Below are 23,295 nucleotides of genomic sequence, written 5' to 3' on the forward strand. Positions count from 1 at the left end.
CTGTCTAATCAAAGAGTTACCCAACCTATCAGAAAGTTACCACACAACTCTGAAATATTACATTCCATACATAAAGGTGTCACATAACTGCAAGATGTGATACTAAATGATTTGTAATAGAACATATCATACAGAAACTGAAACTGACTGGCAGATATTTTGTTGGTTAATCAGAACTGTTTTCCGTCTGCCAAGAAGTATGTCAAACCCTAAAGCAAGAATGTAACTGTGAACTGCAGGCAGTGTGTGCTCTCAAACAAAGAACTAGCATAGTCTAACCACGAAAAGCTCTGACACTGCTGAGACAATGCATGGCACACACACACACACATACACATCACAAACTACCCTCTGCTTGAAGAAAGGGCTCTCATGCAATTTGCATTTGACTTGGTCCAACATATACTTACCTACAGGCTGAAGATGTGAAAATGAAAGTGAAATAACATTCAGTTAGCATGGTTAGAGTGACAGAATGTTGTTTTATGCCACTTTAAGGCATATTCCCACAGTATCATGATATCTGTAATGAATGGATTAGTGCCAGTGTATTCCCGACAAACAGAAAAACATTCCACCTAAAGACACCTTGTCTCCATGCAGGCACACCAATCTGGTCAACTGGTCACTCTCCATTTTGGCTTCATTGCAAGTTGAATTTGTATCTGTTTTCATGTGACATGTTTTGTCTGTTCATGGGGAACACATGGGGAAAGGATGTTTCCATTAAAGTTTGGGAAAACGGTAGGGCTGCGCAATATAACCGGTTTACCGCTATTAACAGGTTTAGACCTGAAAACGATACGTATTGCGATACGCTGATCTAAAAGCGGTATTTTGACTTGCATTCGGAAAACTTCGTAACACTCGGAAATCTTCGGATGTGTCCTTGTTTCATTTGTGCCAAATATTATTCACATTTTTATTTTATCATGATTAAAAGTTGTTATTAAAGCTTAATCAAGCCTAGTGATTTTGTTGTGTTTTGCTCTAAAAATCAAGAATTAACTTGATTATAAGTAGTTTTTGTTTAAAAATACTTAATGCAATATATTGCAATACATATCGCAATACATGCTGTCGCATCACAATATATCGCAATATGAAATTTCTCTGCAATACCCACCCCTAGAAAATGGAGTGATAAGCAATTAGTATGAGTCAGGATAATGTCAAATAAGTATATTTGTCCTCATGATCCAGGTATTAACCCATGGTATTGCGCGACGCACAAACGTGCACCTAGTCTGCACAGAAGTAAACAATGGACACAGAACAGCCAAAATACTGTGTCCGGAGTGACATACAAAAGTACCAAGAGCGTACCTACAGTGCATGAAGAGTAGTTACTAGTGTCTGTTATTTCCAACAGTCATGGTCACTGACTATGTGATCATTGATCATGATCACTGACTATGTGATCATTGATCATGATCACTGACTATGTGATCATTTGATCATGATCACTGACTATGTGATCATTGATCATGATCACTGACTATGTGATCATTGATCATGATCACTGACTATGTGATCATTTGATCATGATCACTGACTATGTGATCATTGATCATGGTCACTGACTATGTGATCATTGATCATGGTCACTGACTATGTGATCATTGATCATGATCACTGACTATGTGATCATTGATCATGGTCACTGACTATGTGATCATTGATCATGGTCACTGACTATGTGATCATTGATCATGATCACTGACTATGTGATCATTGATCATGGTCACTGACTATGCGATCATTGATCATGGTCACTGACTATGTGATCATTGATCATGATCACTGACCATGTGATCATTGATCATGGTCACTGACTATGTGATCATTGATCATGATCACTGACTATGTGATCATTGATCATGATCACTGACTATGTGATCATTGATCATGGTCACTGACTATGGGATCATTGATCATGATCACTGACTATGCGATCATTGATCATGGTCACTGACTATGTGATCATTGATCATGATCACTGACTATGTGATCATTGATCATGATCACTGACTATGTGATCATTGATCATGATCATTGACTATGTGATCATTGATCATGATCACTGACTATGTGATCATTAATCATGATCACTGACTATGTGATCATTGATCATGGTCACTGACCATGTGATCATTGTCACTGACTATGTGATCACTGATCATGCATCACTGAGCACGTGATAACTGATACATTCGAAAGCCTCTGAAGTCATCATACACTACACCATTTCAATAATTTGCAAGACCCAGCCATATTACCAGAGCGGACCCATGGAGCATACTGATAAGGGGCCCCTGGACTCCCTTCTGTAAGTCCAGGTAAAACCCTGTGAACTGCATATAACCTACTGTGTCTCACCTCAAGAGTCTTGGACAGGTAGATGATGCTGGCACGGAAGAACCCACTCAGCTTGTCTGGCATCACCACTAACAGCTGGCAACCGGAATGTCTGGTATTCTTCTCAAGCGGAAGGAGGAGTTGAAGGGTAGATGGAGATCGAGGAGTGGAGTGATGGATAGAGGAGTGACGAGCAGTGGAGGAGGAGCTTCTGAAGTGAGTGGAGTGGAGTGAGGAGTGAGGAGTGAGTGGAGGAGTGAGTGAGAGGAGTGAGGAGGAGTGAGGAGCGAGGGAGTGAGTGAGGAGTGAGGAGTGGAGGAGGAGTTAGTTTTACACCTCTTCAGGAATATTCCAGCAATATCACGTGGGGACACCAGAAATGGGCTTCACTCATTGTACCCATGTGACTTAATCGAGCCCAGGTCTTCAGCAGAGCAGACTCTTTAACCATTAGGCTACCCCACCTCAAATAAACTCGCTTCAAATAAACTTAAGAAGATCTTAAGTGGTGTATGTGGACTTATATACCTTGCAGGCATACTTGAAGAGCTGTCTAACAGGCCTCCAACCTTTTTCACATATGGTCGGTTCTTTGCTTCCAAAATCTGACCAAAAATCCTGCTTCTCTGCAAGCCTCTCTGAGAGGAAGGTTTTGAACATGTCAGTTTGGAGAACCTGTGATAATGGGAAATAGGAAAATTCTATTACTGTATATTATGAGTTTTAAGTCACACATTCTTTCTCGGCTTCCTGTTTAACTTCAGAATGCCAAATATAAATATCGGTAAGCACATCTCTGATGTGAGTATAGGGCTCAACATGCATGTCAGCCAACTGACTTTAACACATAAAACCTCGGCTCTATGCAGATTCATACTGAAGGTACAGGGATGAGAATCCTACCCATTTTTAAACATACAAATCTTTCATACATACAGAATCCTTAAGATGATAGGTCTGCATACAGTGAGTGAGTGAGTTTAGTTTTACGCCACACTCAGCAATATTCCAGCTATATGGCGGCGGTCTGTAAATAATCGAGTCTGGACCAGACAATCCAGTGATCAACATTAAGATGATAGGATATACTCCACGTTACACTGCATACAACTAAAACACTTACACATTTTGTGACATACAGGAAACTACTGTTATAACGAACTCAAAGGTACTGCTAATATTACTTCCTCATTATCATTATCATTACGACTTAAAGATGTAGTTAGTGCCCTGGGTGCCGTTGTACAAAACAACCTTAGCACTAAGGCTACCTTAAGTTTATGCTAAGGTATGGGAGTTACGGTCACCTTAGCTCTAAGGTCGCCTTGTACAACGTCACCCTGGACCCCAAAACAGTTGATTCAATCCGGCAGTTCGGTCGTTATATATGTAGTTTACTGTATTTTTAAAAAAAAGATTACTGAACTAAATACCATACAAGAAAATGCACCCCTTCCAAATAGTTATGTGCTATCTCTACTGGCCAGGGAGACCTCCATATTGGAACATAATGGTGCCTCGTAGCTGATGCAGGTACCTTAGGGTCCTTAGACCAAGCTCATCGCCATTAAAGACTCTTTAAAGCCATCTCACTCTTAAGACCATCATACTCAACAATCCTTTTAGAGGCAAAAGGCCAAGTCAGCCTTTATGCAGTTATTGTAACACTCAATATCAGTTTGACTCAACATTCTGTGACAGCTGTCAACCCCAAATGGTGGAAGTTGTATTCACATTCAATGAGTGAGTTAGTGAGTTTAGTTTTACACTGCACTCAACAATATTCCAGCTATATGGCAGCGGTCTGTAAATGATGGAGTCAGGACCAGACAATCCAGTGATCAACAGCATGAGCATCAATCTGCGCAATTGGGAACCGATGACATGTGTCAACCAAGTCAGCGAGCCGGACCACCTGATCCCGTTAGTCGCCTCTTACGATAAGCATGGGTTACTGAAGATCAATTCTAACTCGGATCTTCACGGGTCCCAAATCTTGGAGGCAGGCCCCAGTCTGAGAATGACCAGCATTATGCCAAGTATTTTGCGGCCCTCTGGTATAAAGTTGTATGGTAAATTGCCTCAACAGTAAGTTGTAGAAACAATAGCAAAAGTAGAAACAATGGCGAAAGCACTATGACAGTTGAGTGAGAAACAAGGCAATTCGGCACAAGATTAAAGCAAAATATTTAAAAACACTATTGTGAATTGGCATGAGGCTACAGAGGTACTGCGTGACAGAGTGAGTTGTTTTGAAAAAGTGTCAGTATTACGCCAAATAAACGAGAGCCTGATACCTCATTTTCGATATGATGCATTCCTCTGTTAAATAAATACAATATATTTATAGAAACACATGAAAAACAACAATTGGTAATTTATTGAGTTTGGAGTGAGTGAGTGAGTTAATATTGTTTTATGCCAATTTTAGCAGTGTTCAAGCAATTTCATGGCAGGGACACCAGAAATGGGCTTCAGTAACTTTCACACATTGTGCTGGGCCTTCGGACCTTTTAACCACTGGGCTACCCCACTGCCCCATCTGAGTTTGTAAGTGGGTAAATATGTTAGACACATTTGGCAATATTTCATCAATATTCAAGCCATTTTACAAGAAATGAGTTACCATTAGGCTGCTGCTCTGTTAATATTATTATAAAATATGTAAGAATGTATGCATGGTGTAGTAGTTCTTAGTTACCTTATCATAGAAGGGTTTGTCAGTCTCTGCTATAGTTTCCTTGAAAGCTTCAACATTAAACTTGCATAAATCCACCTTGAGTTCACGTATCACTCCCCTGCATAGAAAAATGGTTATAACATGTCCAAATTTATAATATTTATGATATTCTTATTAATCATATATGAATATTACAAAGTGAGAATAGAAATAATTAGAGCAAAATAAAGTCAGTTTATATTTACAGACTTGGAAAATTATCATTCACTAATATTTAGAAGAAATGTATGCTGCATTTCCTGGCCGACGTAATATCATAGACTGTGGTGGTGATGATAGTGTCAAAACGATTTATTATCTGTAAGTGAGTGACTTTTGGTTTTATGCCGCTTTTAGCAATATTCCAGCAATATCATGACAGGGGACACCAGAAATGGGCTTCACACATTGTACCCATGTGGGGAATCGAATCTGGGTCTTCGGCGTGACGAGCGAACGCTTTAACCACTGGGCTACCCCTACGGCACTTATTATCTGTGAAATATATATGATGCCCAAATAAATTGATCTCCAGACGAGGAGACATTTGAAAGTCATTTTCTATAAATATTGGACATATGACAGTACCCTCAGAATAAGGCCATGCTACTCTTACTCAATATGAATAACCCGTGAAGGTCCAGGTTAGAATGAACCTTCAGTAACCCATGCTTGTCGTATAGGCGACTAATGGGATCAGGTGGTCAGACTCGCTGGCTTGGTTGACACATGTCATCGGTTCCCAATTGCGCAGAACGATGCTCATGCTGTTGATCACTGGACTGTCTGGTCCTGACTCGATTAAATACAGACCGCCACCATATAGCTGGAATATTGCTGAGTGCGCGTAAAAATACTCACTCAGTCACTCATCACATGGAATAGCTAAATACACCATGAAACACATTGAACTCTAATACCATTAACTGACTGACTGACTGACTGAGTTTGGTTTTACGCCGCTTTTAGCCATATTCAGCAACATCACGGCAGGGGACACCAGAAATGGGCTTCACACATTGTAGCCATGTGGGGATTCAACCCGGGTCTTCGGCGTGATGAGCCAACGCTTTAACCATTAGGCTACCCCACCGCCCCAATACCATTAACTACTTAAATCAGGTAGACTATAGTGTATGCAAAATCCAATAACGTTGTTATGAGGTAGTATTCATTGTCAGTATAATACTATATTTTTTATGTTTGTTAGTGGATTGATGGAAGTGTTCATGAAACAGAATTACCTCCCTTACTTGTTTCATCCCAGCTCTTTCACGAATGACACATAGAAAGGTGAACTGAGTGGAATTTGTTTTAGTACAGGCGACATTTCATTAACCTCAATTAAGGAAACAGTTTCTAGAAGGCTGACTGTATAAGAGCAAGACGAGAATGATTGAATGTCTCATTCTATGATCTGATCTACATGTAGGAAAACATGAACCTTTCGCCAGCTTCCAACAGATTCAAGAGTCCAGCATATAACTCAATCATTTTTCCCCATTGTGTTGCCTTTTATGACTGTAAACCAAATTTTGTGTGTCTCAGTATAATTTGCTAGTTAGTTATAGATCTACTAATGTGGTTATCTACTGATTTTACAATTAGTTTCCAGTTTAACCTTTGCATCTCAACTAAGGAATAAACACATGACAATATTAGAATTCAACATTACAGACAAATCAGTTTCAGACAGTAGTCTTAACTTCAAGGCATAATTACAGTTCATTTGTTTTCTATACAATTCTTCAAGACCCCAAAATGCCCCATCTATGATTTGTTGGGCTTTGTAAATATTAGTCAGGATGGTCTTTTTGGAGCAAAGGTGAGGTGAGGTGAAAATTGGGTTTAACGTCGTGTTTGAGAATATTTCGCTCATATGACGACGTGCATGCTTGTGTATGTGTATGTGCGCCTGCTTGTACTAGCCCAGACTTAAGCTGGTTTTATAGTGCTAGCCCACTGAGATACCATGCCGCAGTGAAGCATGAATACCCCACTCAGACACATTATACCGACTCCAAGCCGACCAGTCCTTGTTGTACCCATTAATGCCGAGCGCCAGGCAGGGACCAACAAGTACCATATTTTAACGTCTTTTGGTATGAGGCGGTCGGGGATCGAACCCGCGACCTTCCGCTCTCAGGGCTGACGCTCTAACCACTACACCACGGAGGCGGTTTTGGAGCAAAGGATTCAAGGGAGATGACAATTTCAGAGAAATACCATTTCCTCAATTCTGCTGTTTTGTCAATGAATTGCGAAAGTAAATTTCAATGTGAACAAGTATTTGTGTAGATTTTAGTTTGCTTATTTGTTTGTTTGTTTAAATCCAGAGTCAGTAATTTCCCAGCCATCTGTAAATAATTGAGTCTAGACCAGACAATAAAGTGATTAACATCAAGAGAATTGATCTATGGATTTTGATACAACGACTTGCATGTCAGACCACCCGATCACATTACATGCCTTCAACAACTAGCAATAGTTTTGAAAGACTGTTTCTAACCCAGATTTTCACCATTGCTGTGTAGATAGTAGGTAAAATGATATATCATATCAGAAAACAGTGAGTGAGTTTAGGTTTACTCAGTAATATTCCAGCTATATGATGGCAGTCTGTAAATAATCGATTCTGGACCAGACAATCCAGAGATCAACATCATGAGCATCGATCTACGCAAATGGGATATGATGACATGTGTCAACCAAGTCAGCGGGCCTGACCACCCTATCCTGTTAGTCGCCTCTTAGTCTTATGACAAGCATAGGTTACTGAAGATCAATCCCAGCCCGGATCTTCACGAGTCTATCAGTAAGCAGACAAAATAAAGCAAAATATAATGTTTGTAAAGCATACTGCAGTGTACTAGAATAGTTTTTAATATTGTGCAATCTTTACTATACAGATTTGGAACATTTATCTGTATAACTACCTGAAAAGGTTGACCATGAGTTCAAGGAAGGCCAGAGTTATCTGCCTGTTGAGCTGGTGTATCTTCCTGGACCTGTACTTCCTCTCTTCATTCAGATTATAGATGAAGGGTCTGGGAAGGAACAAGGTCAATATTTCAGTTCAGCAAAATACAGTTCTGGAAAACATATCATATCTTTGTCAACATTATGAATTCTGCTGTGACAAACCTATTAAAAACAGAATACATGAACTGAAGAATATGTTATTACATGAATTGTATATTGTAGTTTCAGAATCTAAGATACTGTGACAGAAGACAGTGGATAATTTCAATAACTTAATGTAAATATACTTCACAGAGAGATATTTTGGTACATGTGTGTGCTCAGATACATGCTTTTGTTCAGCCAATTAACTACTGTCTTCCCTTGTGAAATGTCAGCCTTTGTCATATTATCATAATATAAATATACAATTTACAGTTAAAATTTCCAAATTTTGGCGTTTCACATATATAGAGATCATTACACAAGCAAGTGTGTCATACAACTTATACCAAATGAGTGTGAAATTTTGTATGAAGTTTGTATAAGTCATATGCCACACTTGCTTGAGTGTAATAATTTCTTTATTATCCATTTTATTCATGTACATTTATGCAGTAAAACACGGTAAGCAAGTGTGACGACCCTCTTCATTAATGTCACGTTCAATTGTTAAATGACGTCACAGACGATGAAATACAGAAACAAGGGTTGCTAGGCAAAAGTGACACGTGCACATGTGCACATATAATATATATGACACTGGTTATGTTTCACAACATGGGTAATAAAACATGTATAGCTACCTGCCACCCATCTTTCATTCACCTGATGAAAGAGTAAGAATATACTCTAAAACGTCGTGTTCCTAACATTACAGAAGTCGACATCCATAAACTTTTCTCCATTATTTAAACCTTCTAAATGCATTCAAAGACTTTATACTTAAAGGGCAAGTATACACGAAAATGAACCTATTTTTCTTGCTCTTTTTTTAATATGAAACTTATTTACTTGGTACTTTTAAAGACAAAAACAGTAAAATTATAAAAATTAACTATATATATTTTTTGTAGGAAAACGATTTCTATTTTACACATTTACCAAGTGTTCCATTTCAATAGTAAAAACACCATGGCTTATGTCCATTGGAAATGACGTAATTGGTGCCACATTTATAAACAAATGACGTCATCAGGTTGTATGGAACCGCTTCACGTAGTGCAAGCACAAGTGTTTGATTCCAGTGTCTCAGATGCGCATCCTATTGAAATGGTGCACTGTTCAGTCCCTCGCTGTATGAACCACAATGCAAACAAACATGAAAGGATGAGTGAGTGAGTGAGTTTAGTTTAATGCCGCTGTCAGCAAGATTGCAGCAATATCAGGTGACACCAGAAATGGGCATCACACATTGTACCCATGTGGGGAACCAAACCCTGGTCTTTGGCTTGATGAGCGAACACTTTAACCACTAGGCTACCCCACCACCCCACAATGAAAGGATGAAATGGAAATATTACTTATACTTATAGCACAAGTATTCTCATTATTATCTCAGTGAAACATTCTCAATAGGACAGCCATCAATATCTGACTTATAAATGGCCAACACTTCATGATAGTAAAGGTAAGATACCCACAGTTGTCATTCAAAGTTGGCCCCAAGTTATTGGGTAGTTAACTATTCTACTGCGAAACTCAGTTCAGGTTAATATGATCCAGGCCACCCAAGGCGGCCTCATGCTTGACCTTACCTGTGAAGATCCGGGGTAGAATAGGTCTTCAGCAACGCATGCTTGCCACAAAAGGCAACTATGCTTGTCGTAAGAGGCTTGACTAATGGGATTGGGTGGTCAGGCTCGCTGACTTGGTTGACACATGTCATCGGTTCCCCATTGCGCAGATCGATGCTCATGCTGTTGATCACTGGATTGTCTGGTCCAGACTCGATTGTTTACAGACCGCCGCCATATAGCTGGAATATTGTTGAGTGTGGCGTAAAACTAAACTCACATACTCATGCTTGACCTACCTCTGCACATCATCAAGGTCTGTCTGGTAGCGAAAAGCCTTGGCAACTTTCCTGAAGAACTGTGCCGGCTCAACTGGTACATCAGGGATTGTCTTCTCTACACCTCCATTGTCTGAAGGTTCTGGGTTTATCTTTACTGTGTCGTCATCAATGTTGACAACAACCAGTCCCTCCACCTACAAACATGAGAGAAGCAACCTTTCTGAGCTGTTCTAAGTAGATGCTGTTGACTTGATATGACATCTCTCTCTAAAATTACCAAACTGGTACACTTAAAGATAACAGCTGTGACATCACACCTACAGGTACTTACTTCCTTATTCTCCAGATCATAATAGTGAATTAAACATACCCATCTGATCCATCAAATCCAGGTGCTTGCCATGACAACAAGGTACCCACCTGATCCACCACATCCATATGATTGCTGTGACATCAAGGTACCCACCAGATCCAGGTGCTTGCCATGACAACAAGATACCCACCTGATCCACCACTTCCATATGATTGCTGTGACATCAAGGTACCCACCTGATCCACCACCTCCAGGTGCTTGCTTTGACAACAAGATACCCACCTGATCCACCACCTCCATATGATTGCTGTGACATCAAGGTACCCACCTGATCCACCACGTCCATATGATTGCTGTGACATCAAGGTACCCACCAGCTCCAGGTGCTTGCCATGACAACAAGATACCCACCTGATCCACCACCTCCATGTGCTTGCCATGACAACAAGATACCCACCTGATCCACCACCTCCATGTGCTCCCACCACCTTCCATATGCTTGCTGTGACAACAAGATACCCACCTGATCCACCACCTCCATGTGCTTGCCATGACAACAAGATACCCACCTGATCCACCACCTCCAGATGCTTGCTGTGACATCAAGGTACCCACCATATCCACCAGGGTGCTTGCCATGACAAGGTACCCACCTGATCCATACATCCACCTTGCTATGATCCACCACCTCCAGGTGCTTGCCATGACAACAAGATACCCACCTGATCCACCACCTCCATATGCTTGCTATGACAACAAGATACCCACCTGATCCACCACCTCCATGTGCTTGCCATGACAACAAGATACCCACCTGATCCACCTGATCACCTCCATATGATTGCTGTGACATCAAGGTACCCACCTGATCCACCACCTCCAGGTGCTTGCCATGACAACAAGATACCCACCTGATCCACCACCTCCATGTGCTTGCCATGACAACAAGATACCTACCTGATCTACCACCTCCATATGCTTGCTGTGACATCCCATCATGAAGGTACCTGGAGCCTCCAACAGCTCTAAGGAAGACATGGAAAGGATCGGGACGTATGTGAACCTCCAGGAGAATGGCAGGATAAAGTTGAGGAAGCTCTAAACATAAAATATCACATATACACTCAAAAGATAATGTAACGATTATCAATTTCCATTTATCTGATAATTTGTATTCCAAAAATACATAAATGAAGACAGATGGACATACGATAAGACTTTTAATCATATATAAAAGATATTCAAATATCAAGTTCCAAAGCAGTCTAGCAAATACTATTTCCTAAACACAAGTTCTAGTTAGTTTTATACCTCAATAGATACAATTCTTTCCTTAGACTGACTGACTGACTGCTGTTTTACGCCGCTTTTAGCAATATTCCAGCTACATCACGGCGGGGGACACCAGAAATGGGCTTCACACAATGTATCCATGTGGGGATTCGAACCCGGGCCTTCGGCGTGACTCTTTCCTTAGAGATGTGCGACTGATTTGGTTTTAGATGTGTGACTACTTCTCACCCAGCTGTGGAAATTCTTTAATACTGAGCACACAATTTCAGAAATAATATTCCCCTAAAGATGCATGATCCTGAACACATTTTGTGCAGTATGTGTAACAGACATAGAGAGAAGGGACAATTGGCTGTTGCAGTGTAAGCTTAACCTGACCTCCATGATGACTGCCAGTTTGCCATAGCTGGAGGACACGAAAACAATCCGCTCCTCAGTGAGGATGCTGGTGAAGATCTTGAGAACATTGTCTATAGAGAACGAGAGGAAGACTAGGTGCAGGGGGATGTCGATCACTGGCGTGTCAGGCCAGTCGGAGGGGTACAGGATCATCTGCATCTGGAAGGCTGAGAGCGTCAGGATCTGTAACATCAGTCATCTCATTACGTTCATTGCTTTAGAAGAACAATTCAAGATCAAAGTAATTTGTTTTTATCACAGAAAACTAAAATAATCAAAAACAAGTTATGAGTCTGAAAGATGAAAAAAGACATGTTTAATGTTAGGATCTGTTTGGTTTTCTTGGTGAGGTAAAACCAGAAAGATTGTTAGTATGACCATGTGAGATCTAGATGAGGATTTAGATTTTTCCCAAGCCACTCACTCAGTGGAAGAGGTCTAAAAGTGAACATGTCTTCATGACTTGACATGGAGATTCCACCTAAAATTTGTCCTCAGGAACAAATGTTTGTCCTGTGAAATGACATATTAGTTCGGTTGCCAGGCTTGGTTGACAGTGTCAGTGTATGCCGCCATCATGGAGAGTTGCTCATGTTATCAATCACTGGATTGTCTGGTGCAGACTGAAATATTTATATAGCTGGAATATTGTGGTGAGGTGAGGTGAAATTGGGTTTAACGTCGTGCTTGAGAATATTTCGCTCATATGATGACGTGCATGCGTGTGTATGTGTATGTGCGGCTGCTTGTACTAGCCCAGACTAAAGCTGGTTGTATAGTGCTAGCCCACTGAGATACCATGCCGCAGTTAAGCATGAATACCCCACTCAGACACATTATACTGTCGTAATTTGTACCCAATAATGCCGAGCGCCAGGCCGGGACCAACAAGTACCATATTTTAACGTCTTTTGGTATGACGCGGTCGAGGATCAAACCCGCGACCTTTCGCTCTCCGGGCGGATGCTCTAACAACTACACCACAGAGGCGGTCGGAATATTGTGGAGTGATGCATTATGTGACAACAAACAAACAAACAAACAAACAAACAAACTCACCACAGAGACATTGCCAGGTGGGGGAACGGGGGTCAGTGTGAGGACGTAGGTGAACTCCTTCACAAAGAAGAACATTTCTTCTATGTCACGTTCTATGTTATCAACCATACTGAAAAAATACAGCAGCTTGTATCAGGTGACAGTTCAGCCTGCAATAATCTAAATAATGCACTCCAAGTCATTTTCATTTGTATCAGATGTGGTGCTCTCTATCATGTACAGGGTTATTAAAATTTAACTAAACCTGCAGAGGTTTCCAATTCTTTGAAGAGAGTCGTCCTTTGGGTACATATATGCATTTTCTGGGGCTGAAAATGTCCTGTGACAGTTGTATCAATGTTTTAATAAATATATTGTACAATAAATAAAAATCTTTTTTATCTATTATATGGCCCCCATCACGTGGAGTTACCTCCCTGCTACGCATGCGCAGACAACCAGGTAAACACCTAGGCCCGTATCATCATTCCTTCTGCTGAATAAATCAGTGAACAGAATTGCGGGGAGGTTGGCGGCCCTACCCCAAGGACGACTCTCTTCAAAGAATTGGAAACCTCTGCAGGTTTAGTTAATTCTTTTTCAGAGAGATCGTCCTTGGGGTACATATATGCATTAACTCAGACTCCCAAAGACCGGAGGCCAGGGAGGAGGGAATTCTGTCAAAGTACCCATGAATAGCGATCGTTAGGAAGAATGCAACAGACGCCACAACACTCACCTGTCACGTGTCCCGAAGCATCAGCGAGAGGCATTATGGGAGGGTAACCGACAGGGAGGATAAGAACTTAGTTCCGACCTCATGTGTTAAGCATAGCAATTCGCACACAATGCAAAAATAAAACCCCCGCCCACATCATCATCTATTAGAGAACACCGTAACGGGGAAAAACCAACTCACAACCGACCATAATCTCCGGAGAGAATCGAAAGGAGTTAGATCACACAACAGCGGACATATCAATAAAACACAATTGAAAGCAGCGTCAACTGACCAGATAACCAAGACTCACTCGGTCAGGGTGGCAGGACACTGTCCACTGGAGAGAACAGAACGGCCAAAACGCGCACGATCAAGTGAATGTGTATCGAGCTGATAGTACCTGATAAAAGTGCTAGGCCTGCTCCAAATAGCGGCAGAGCATATCTCTTCAATGGGTAGTGCTGATGCAAAAGCCTTTGACGTGGCTACTGCCCTGACCGAGTGAGCCTTCAACCCCTCAGGGGGAGGCTTGACCATAGCCTGATAAGCAGCACAAATGACCGATATACAAGCCAGCGAGACAGGGTCTGTTTGCTTGCCCGGCACCCCAGCCTTCCCGCCACCGCAACAGCAGAACAGATGGGTCCCCGTACGGATCCCTTGTGTTCGTTTGATATGGACCTTCAGAGTCTTTCGGACATGCAACGGGCGAGTGCTCGTTGCAGAGGTCCCTGATGTGGAAGGCTGGGTAAGAGTAGGAAGTTCGATAGGAGCTGTCACATGGAAAGCGTGATCAATCTTCGGACGGTAAGTATCCGGGTGGCAAGTACTGACACGATCTGGATGGAACACAGTCAGCGCAAGGGCTGCCCAGACGTTACCGCCACCAGAAATACAGCCTTCCATGTTAACAACTGAATGGAAATAGCCGATAGACGTGAGAACGTAGGACTGGACATCCAATCAAGCACAATTGACAAATCCCAAGGTGGGCTGGTTCGCCTGACAGCAGGTCGAACCTGATCCACGCCAGCTAGCAAGCACTGCATAAGAGGGTGCTGCCCCAGAAGAGCACCATCGACAGGGGTGTGAAAAGTGGAAACAGCGGTGGAGTAGCCACGAATGGTCGAAGCCACCAAGCCTTCTTACAAACAAGCTTGCAAAAACTCCAATACTCGGACTAAATCCGCAGAAAAGGGATCTGCAATCCCCTTATCTGAACACCAGCGCATAGCGGGACCACCTATCCTCATATTGAACGTTTGTCGAATCCCGCCTCAAAGCCAGAATTGTGTCTGCAACTGCTGCAGGAATTCCGCGTGCTTCGAGGCTAGACATGACAGAGGCCAAGCCACCCACTGAATCCTTGGATTGGGGTATGGCGCGCCGTTCTGAGTGAGAATGTCCGGTCGCAAAGGTAATAGAACAGGAGGCTGAGCCAGAAACCTGAGAATTACCGGAAACCAGCTCTGTGACGGCCATAGCGGTGGCAGTAGCACAAGTAGCCCAGCTGGCTGGGTGGACAGCTGGGAGAGGACCCGGGGAATGAGTGGTAGCGGTGGGAATGCCCAGCTTACTTTGCAGTCCAATCCAGCAGAAAGGCGTCGGAATCAATGCCCTCTGGTCTGAAGCCAACGCCTCTCTGGTATCTATTCAAGTCCCAGGAGACAAACCCTGGGACTGTGAGACACTGCCAGTACAAGCTTGCTGTATAGAGCTCATCCTCAACCACGCCCGCCACACTACAGAGATAGTTGCCGCCATTTGACCCTGTAGACGGAGCCAAAGTCCGCTGGTGCCTGGGGCTCAGACAGGAACAACACCATCTCCTGTACTCTGGTGACCCGGTCAGGCGACAATTCCCACAAGATCCTTGTGAGTTTGGAACACGCGCCCTGAGAAAACCAAGTCCTGGGTGGGTACCAGGTTGGATTTCTTGAGGTTTATGATCCACCCCAGTCGAACTAGAATGTCTATCACCGTATGGGTAGAATCTAGGCTTGCTGGCTGAGTTAGAGCTGAGCAACCAGTCAGTCAGGGGTAAGGGTTGAACAACGCCTTCCTTGGCGACCTTGGCGAGGGTAGCTGGCACTAACATGAGCTTGGTGAACTGTAACACCCCGGGGCAGTGGATATGCCAAGGGGAGCACCCTGAATTGGTAACCCATCCCGTCATAAGAGAACCGGAGGTACTGCTTGAATGATGGATGAATTGGCACATGTAGATACGCATCCTTTAGATCGATCGACGTAAGCCAATCGCCGGGCTGAACAGAGGAGATCACCGAGCGAGGTGTCTCCATCTTGAAGGATGGAACCTCTAGCATGCGATTCAACCCCTTGAGGTTGAGAATGGGATGGCCCCCGCCGTCCTTCTTCAGAACGAGGAAGTACATAGAATAAAACACTGCCTGTTCCTCGCCCGGTGGTATGCGCTCTATTGAGGACTTGTCCAGCAAAGCCTGAACTTCGTCTCGCAGTATGCCCGCCTTGACCGGACATGACGGCACCGGAGTGCGACGTATGCCGGTGAATTCTGGTGGGCCTCGCTTCCACAGTGGTAGATGGCCGACACTGATGGTGGAAAGCACCCAAGTGTTGCTGGTAGCCTTCTCCCACTATAGGAATATAGAGAGGCGACCCCCCACTGGGACGTGTGGTAAGAGTGAGTGAGTGGTCCCTTGCAGAGCTGATCTGACCCACGGCGACAGCCTGCAGGTTTAATGAGAGGTCAAGGCAGACCTCCTGCGACCGCGAAAAGGCTGAAGGGAGCCAGACGAAGAGGACTGCTCCTTGCCCTTACCTTTGGCGGGACAGCTCCTCCTCCTACCCCTGCCCAGCGGCCGAAGCCAGCCGGCAGACTCAGGTGAAGGCTGCACCCCAGAGGAGGAACACGCTACGGGAGCACCTTAGAATCCTTGAAGGAGGTAGCTGCAGCAGCAGCCTCCCGAATGACCTGCTGAGCCCCTGGAAACAACATCGCTCCCAGACAGAACGGAAGGGCTAGCAAGGTCTGCTGTGTTGCTGCCGAGTAGCGGGACATAGACAGCCACAGCTTGCGCATCCCCATGACTGCGCACATCACCGTGACGACACGCAGACCGCAAAGGGCAGCATGCTGGGTGGGCCTGCACTTCGGACAACTGGCGAAGCAGAACAACATGCGGGGACACGTCCCCAGTGCTCCCTTCAGCCTGCAGAGCCGACCTTTGGATAGAGGAAAGGTAGGCCTCATGGATCACCACCCGCACCTGCTGCATGGCATTCCAGTAGACTTCCTCATAAGTCCGGTAAGCCTGCCGCAGGGGGGCGCTCGCAAGGGCAAACGGTGGAACTAAACGCCCCTGCTTGGCAGCCGGGGCTGCACCAGAGGAAGCCGAGCCTCCCCCGAGGGCGACCGAAGTGAACACGCAGTTATTAACCACCGGCACAAAGAACAGCGAATCGTCCCCCAGCTGGTACCTCTTAACGAGTTCGGGCAAATCGAATTGAAGGCGTGTCCCAACCAGGAGGGGATCCATCACGTCCTGTACCAGGGAAGGCAAGATACAGAGCAGTGTCTCGCGAGGGTTGCCTAGGGCAAACGCCTTGCCCGAGTGACAGGTGGGTACCAGCGGCTTGGGGAAATACAGTGAAGCCTCGTTTATCCTCGAATAGTCCGGACTACTGAATCAAGACCCAAGTTCAAGCAAGAGTTGCTTCCCTTACTATTACAAAAAAGCGACCACGAATCTGGATAAAACAAATAAGCATTTAATGTAAAGCTCATAAAACAATGAATAGCAAGCACAACAATAATCTATAGTCATAGCAAAAAGTCTTTCATTGTTGTTTGTGTTACGTTTAACCTTCCTCATTGAATTCATCACATGAATAATTTTACCGAGTGACATCCATGTTGATCCAACGTGTCTGATCACGTCCTTCCTCAGCACAGGTGAGGTAATGTCTAACAAGCGATCTATTTTAGTATGCCTTGAATGTCCGAATTATTCCTGCATCCATCGGGTTGAATATGAGACATGGTATTTGGTCACATTTCATAAAAGTTAGCGAAGCACACTTGTGACTTGCAGCGTTGTTGAGTCCATGTGACCGCGATCTGTCTGTCAAAGTACATTAACCAATCACAAAATAGCTCACTTGTCATCAAAACCTTTGTATTGTGGTGTCAATCAAAGTGTAAATGTACAGCATCTTCAGTCGGGAGATTTTAATGTCTAACTAAAACAACAACCCCTTAATAGACATTTCTCAAAAGTTAACAAGAGTTCATCTTGTCAACTCCATGACACGAGTTTTATTGTTTATGGCCAGTTAAGTAAACATTGCGGTGGGGTGTTGTTATGGTTCGTGAACCACGACTTACAGCATCCGGACTGTGAAGCAATTTACTGTTTATTTTACTGATTGGTTACAGCTACTTACCGTCGGTTCCGGATTATCGAGGCAAATTAAATAGGCATAGATTGGTAACAAGCTAAAAATCGTAAGTTTAATACAAAGTCACATAAATGAGAAATAACAGACAGCAAAGTCAATAAAACTGTTCTGGCAAGAACGAATAAAGAACATACATACAGTTGTTGGAGTCTCAAAACATTCTTTATCTCTCAAAGAGGAGTAATTCAGCTAGGATACTTTCGAAACATGTGTGAAGGCTTTGGTGACAGCAGAAGGAATGATGATACGGGCCTAGGTGCTTACCTGGTTGGCTCGCATGCAGCAGGTGGTAACTCCACATGGTGGGGGCCGTATAATAGATAAAAAAGATTTTTATTTATTGTACAATATTTTTATTAAACATTGATACAACTGTCACAGGACATTTTCAGCCGCAGAAAATGCATATATGTACCCCAAGGATGATCTCTTCAAAGAATCGGTGCCACTTCAGTTCTAATAATCAAAGAGATTTGTGTACAAGTGTGAGTGAGTGAGTTTAGTTTTACGCCGCACTCAGTAATATTCCAGCTATATGGCGCGGTCTGTAAATAAATGAGTCTGGACCAGACAATTCAGTGATCAACAGCATGAGCATCGATTTACGCAATTGGGAACAAATGACATGTGTCGTGCCTGACGACCCAATCCCGTTCGTCGCCTTTTACGACAAGCATGGGTTACTGAAGATCAATTCTAACCTGGATGTTCACAGGTTTGTGTACAAGCAATATTTGCTGAAAAACACTTGACACCCACATTAATACAAGCATGACATTTTTGCCTATATTTCTGACATATACTATGCTTGTATTCCTAATGAATCATGTATCCATGCAGTATTACCATGAGAGACATTCCTTCATTGAGTAGAAGTAGGGATACTTGGAGATGAGGATGCAGCACTGTGGGACATACGCTCGCGTCTTCGTGCTACTCAGGTTTGTCTTCTTCACCTCAAGACTCAGGTTCAGGTTTTCTGAATCTTCCTAAAAACACACATGGATATTCATGATATGAGAGAAAGAAAATCACACCTTAACCATTCAGATGATTTTATATTTAACAACAAAATGCACAATTATGACTGACTGACTGACTGAGTTTGGTTTTACGTCGCTTTTAGCAATATTCCAGCAACATCACGGCGAGGGACACCAGAAATGGGCTTCACACAATGTACCCATGTGGGGATTCGAACCCAGGTCTTCAGCGTGACGAGCCAACGCTTTAACCACTAGGCTACACCACCACCCGCACAATTATGAAATCATACATAGATAGATAATTATAATCAACATATCATATGCAACATAGAAAGTTTGTTCTATATTGAAGAAAGTGTCATCTGTGTGGATCATGCATTTTTTTCAGACTGTGATACTAATATGCTTCAACAAAACATGTTAAAGGAGTATTCACAAAATACATAAGTCCCCATTTCTTGTTTCATTGTTTACAAGGTTTGTACATCTATGTGAAACATACCCATTAAACTGAATGCTTTGGAATTTTTAAAAAGTACATAAATCTGTATATGGCACAACTAAAAGCAGACCCTATCTGCTTACTAGTACTAATCCAACAAATAGAAATATGGTAAATGGCAAAGAATATAGAAGATACTGTTTTGACAAGTCAGCTTTCTTACTTCTTAAAAAGAATCTACACAAAACCCTTTTTAAGAAGAACAGACTAAGTTACTGCACAGCACAATTTGCTCTAAGTAATGGTTTTAAAAGTGACCTGTCTCTATATCAGAAAGGTAAGTAATGGTTTTAAAAGTGACCTGTCTCTATATCAGAATGGTAAGTAATGGTTTTAAAAGTGACCTGTCTCTATATCAGAATGGTAAGTAATGGTTTTAAAAGGGACCTGTCTCTATATCAGAATGGTAAGTAATGGTTTTAAAAGGGACCTGTCTCTATATCAGAATGGTAAGTAATGGTTTTAAAAGTGACCTGTCTCTATATCTGAATGGTAAGTAATGGTTTTAAAAGTGACCTGTCTCTATATCAGAATGGTAAGTAATGGTTTTAAAAGTGACCTGTCTCTATAGTAATGGTTTTAAAAGTGACCTGTCTCTATATCAGAATGGTAAGTAATGGTTTTAAAAGTGACCTGTCTCTATAGTAATGGTTTTAAAAGTGACCTGTCTCTATATCAGAATGGTAAGTAATGGTTTTAAAAGTGACCTGTCTCTATATCAGAATGGTAAGTAATGGTTTTAAAAGTGACCTGTCTCTATATCAGAATGGTAAGTAATGGTTTAAAAGTGACCTGTCTCTATATCAGAATGGTAAGCAATGGTTTAAAAGGGACCTGTCTCTATATCAGAATGGTAAGTAATGGTTTTAAAAGTTACCTGTCTCTATATCAGAATGGTAAGTAATGGTTTTAAAAGTGACCTGTCTCTATATCAGAATGGTAAGTAATGGTTTTAAAAGTGACCTGTCTCTATATCAGAATGGTAGTCATGTATGTCAGCCTCATAGTGCTTGTTACTTAGGAATGTTAAATCTGATTTTCTTGTTTGGATTACCAATCTTCTTTAATTTCATCATGTCATAATCAAAATCAAGTCTGATATCTTCAATAACAATATTTCAAAATTTTCCATGACATTGAAATTTGCCATTTAAACATGTTAAAGAGACCCAAATAATGCCTGGCTAGCTATTCTCAAAACATTCGTAGCCCTACGAATTTCTTAAACCCATTCTTAACACATTGCCTACGATCAAAGTTAAGAATTCTTAGGGCTACGAACGTTTCGAGAATAAGGGCCCTGGTCCTTATTTCACTCATGTTACTCGACCCATGAAGATCCAGGTTAGAATTGGTCTTCAGTAACCCATGCTTGTTGTAAGAGGTGACTAATGGGATGGGGTGGTCAGGCTCACTGACTTGGTTGACAGATGTCATTATATCCCAATTGTGTGATCCATGCTAAAGCTGTTGATCACTGGATTGTCTGGTTCAGACTTGATTATATACAGACTGCCACCATACAGCTGGAATATTGCTGAGTGTGGCATAAAAATAAACTCACTCACTCATGTCACTCAAAAGGTGTTACCTTCTGCAAGACATATGGCTTGTAGAAGGTGAGACAAGTAGCGTAAGTCCTGTTGCCGGATAGATCCGTGAAGACAAGGTAATGGACAGAGTTTTCAGGTTTGTTTCTGTACACTTTGGCATTTTCTGTCGACAAAATAAGAATTGTTATTAAATAAAACACATTTTAAAGTATAAAACTAAAAAATAATTAAAGATTACTTGATTCTTTGACATCAACGTGGTTATATCATGGCATGACAGATTAACTTTAGTAAAATGAAATACCTGGAAAACAGAACGTAGGAATCGAACGAATAACTTCTTCTGATAAAGGGAGATCGGTCATAGTCACAGAGCGATAATTGACAGGAAGCGTCCGTCGAATCAGGTGTTTCTTCAAAAGTGGTAATGGACTGCTGGATGGACTACGGCTGATGGTTGGACTGTAACGACGGCGTCCTTCACGGATAGTTTTGGAACGTGTAGGGAGACTAAGGAATTGTTCTCCTGAACTGTCCAGTGAATTGCCTGTAGAACCACAGCTGACAGGAGGGTAGTGGGGATCTTCTTTCAAGTATGGCTGGAAGTATGTGGCTTTACTTGATGAAACTGCAGCAAGGACGTGTGCTCATAGTCCTGGTAGAACAGGTTGAGGAGGAGGCTATCACTATCTCGCTGAAACAAGATGCCTCCTATTAAAGCATTATGTTAACATTGTTTCATCTATTCATCCCACAAAATTCCATTTCACTTTACTTCAGTTTCTAGAACAAAACTTCAAAGGTTTAGATTTTTCTCTTATACAATATTGTTTTTATTATCCTCTATTCCAAATAACTGATCCCAGCTTTGAACACCATCAGCTGCAACAAAATATTATAATTGCAGAAATTTCTTTTAAAATCTCATGGTTAAGTATAGAGTATGTACTAAAATTCTTTTTTCACAAAAACAAAATTATACTTATTTCATATGGCCGAGAAAATTATTTACAATGCAGTTACTTAAACTGACCAAGATCATGTTTAACATATTTAAAGTCAACATATGTTTTCAGATGAATAAATGCAAAAAATAGATTAGGTTATCCAGTACTATTGTTTTAACATCTTGTCTATAAGGATATTCTGTATTATTGTTATAGTTTTCATAGACATACTTCTGCATCTTTGTCTGCTGGAACAAGTCCAGTGTTTTCGTCAATGCCAACTACGATCAAAACTTCCACAAATCTGTTGTAGAGACTGTAGGCATTGCAGGTATCATCCATGTCTTTAAGTCCAGCCATGTTTTCTGTACTGCTTTGTACTGATGTCGCTCAGTGAAATCCTACTGTCGAGTCACTGTTAGAATCATGTTGTGTTTAAAACAATGTTTTGTGAAACAACTGCAACAATGTCTGAGCATGCCATGCTCTTCTCCACAAGAAATCTATAAGAAAAGAATCATTAAACATTTTATTATTTATATTCACATAATATTTTCTACCTAGTTTCGTTTTAGAGTAAAAATATTAATGACAGGGCACTAAATATATGATGATAATGAAGACACATTTCAAAGGAAAATCTCTTAAGTTATTAAACCTACGTAAATAACTGTGTATCGGTACATAAACATCAATGACAGGTAGTGGAATAGATACGTAGGTTCGAGAAATGATTATAGCTAGAGAAAAGAAGTTCGAATAAACATGAACTATCCCATATTTCTCTACACTGTCACTTAACATGTCCTGTTGTTTTGAAATGAAAACCAAAATAGCAAGAGTTCCCATTTTTCGTCCTACTTTCAATAGATGACTGACAGAAGGTCCTTCTCTGACAAATCGTGTACTAATATTTACAGTTGAGCTCAAGCATTCCTATCCTTACCCTTGTTCCCAGTCACGAGATCAACATTAGAGTTATCTACCCTTGAGCAAGCTTAATGTACTAATGAATGATTCCAATAATGTTTTCAATATATGCGTT

The 23,295-nt window shown here is 41.8% G+C and overlaps 1 protein-coding gene across 1 annotated transcript; it reads right to left on the reverse strand.

The window, feature by feature from the left end:
• Window positions 1–2,859: 2,859 nt before the first annotated feature.
• Window positions 2,860–23,232, reverse strand: LOC124272162 (DENN domain-containing protein 3-like). The gene is made up of 12 exons (XM_046707300.1): window positions 23,197–23,232; window positions 22,482–22,753; window positions 21,608–21,997; window positions 21,342–21,466; window positions 19,109–19,251; window positions 13,120–13,228; window positions 12,040–12,243; window positions 11,326–11,466; window positions 10,074–10,249; window positions 8,014–8,124; window positions 5,060–5,156; window positions 2,860–3,033 (listed from the first exon to the last, which is right to left on the reverse strand). Exons 3-12 carry the CDS (start codon window positions 21,666–21,668, stop codon window positions 2,860–2,862), a joined length of 1,341 nt encoding a protein of 446 aa, XP_046563256.1. The 5' UTR covers window positions 21,669–21,997; window positions 22,482–22,753; window positions 23,197–23,232.
• Window positions 23,233–23,295: the final 63 nt, after the last annotated feature.

This window comes from Haliotis rubra, unplaced genomic scaffold (assembly GCF_003918875.1).
Source record: "Haliotis rubra isolate DU_JTF1 unplaced genomic scaffold, ASM391887v1 Scf167, whole genome shotgun sequence".
Classification (NCBI taxonomy): domain Eukaryota; kingdom Metazoa; phylum Mollusca; class Gastropoda; order Lepetellida; family Haliotidae; genus Haliotis; species Haliotis rubra.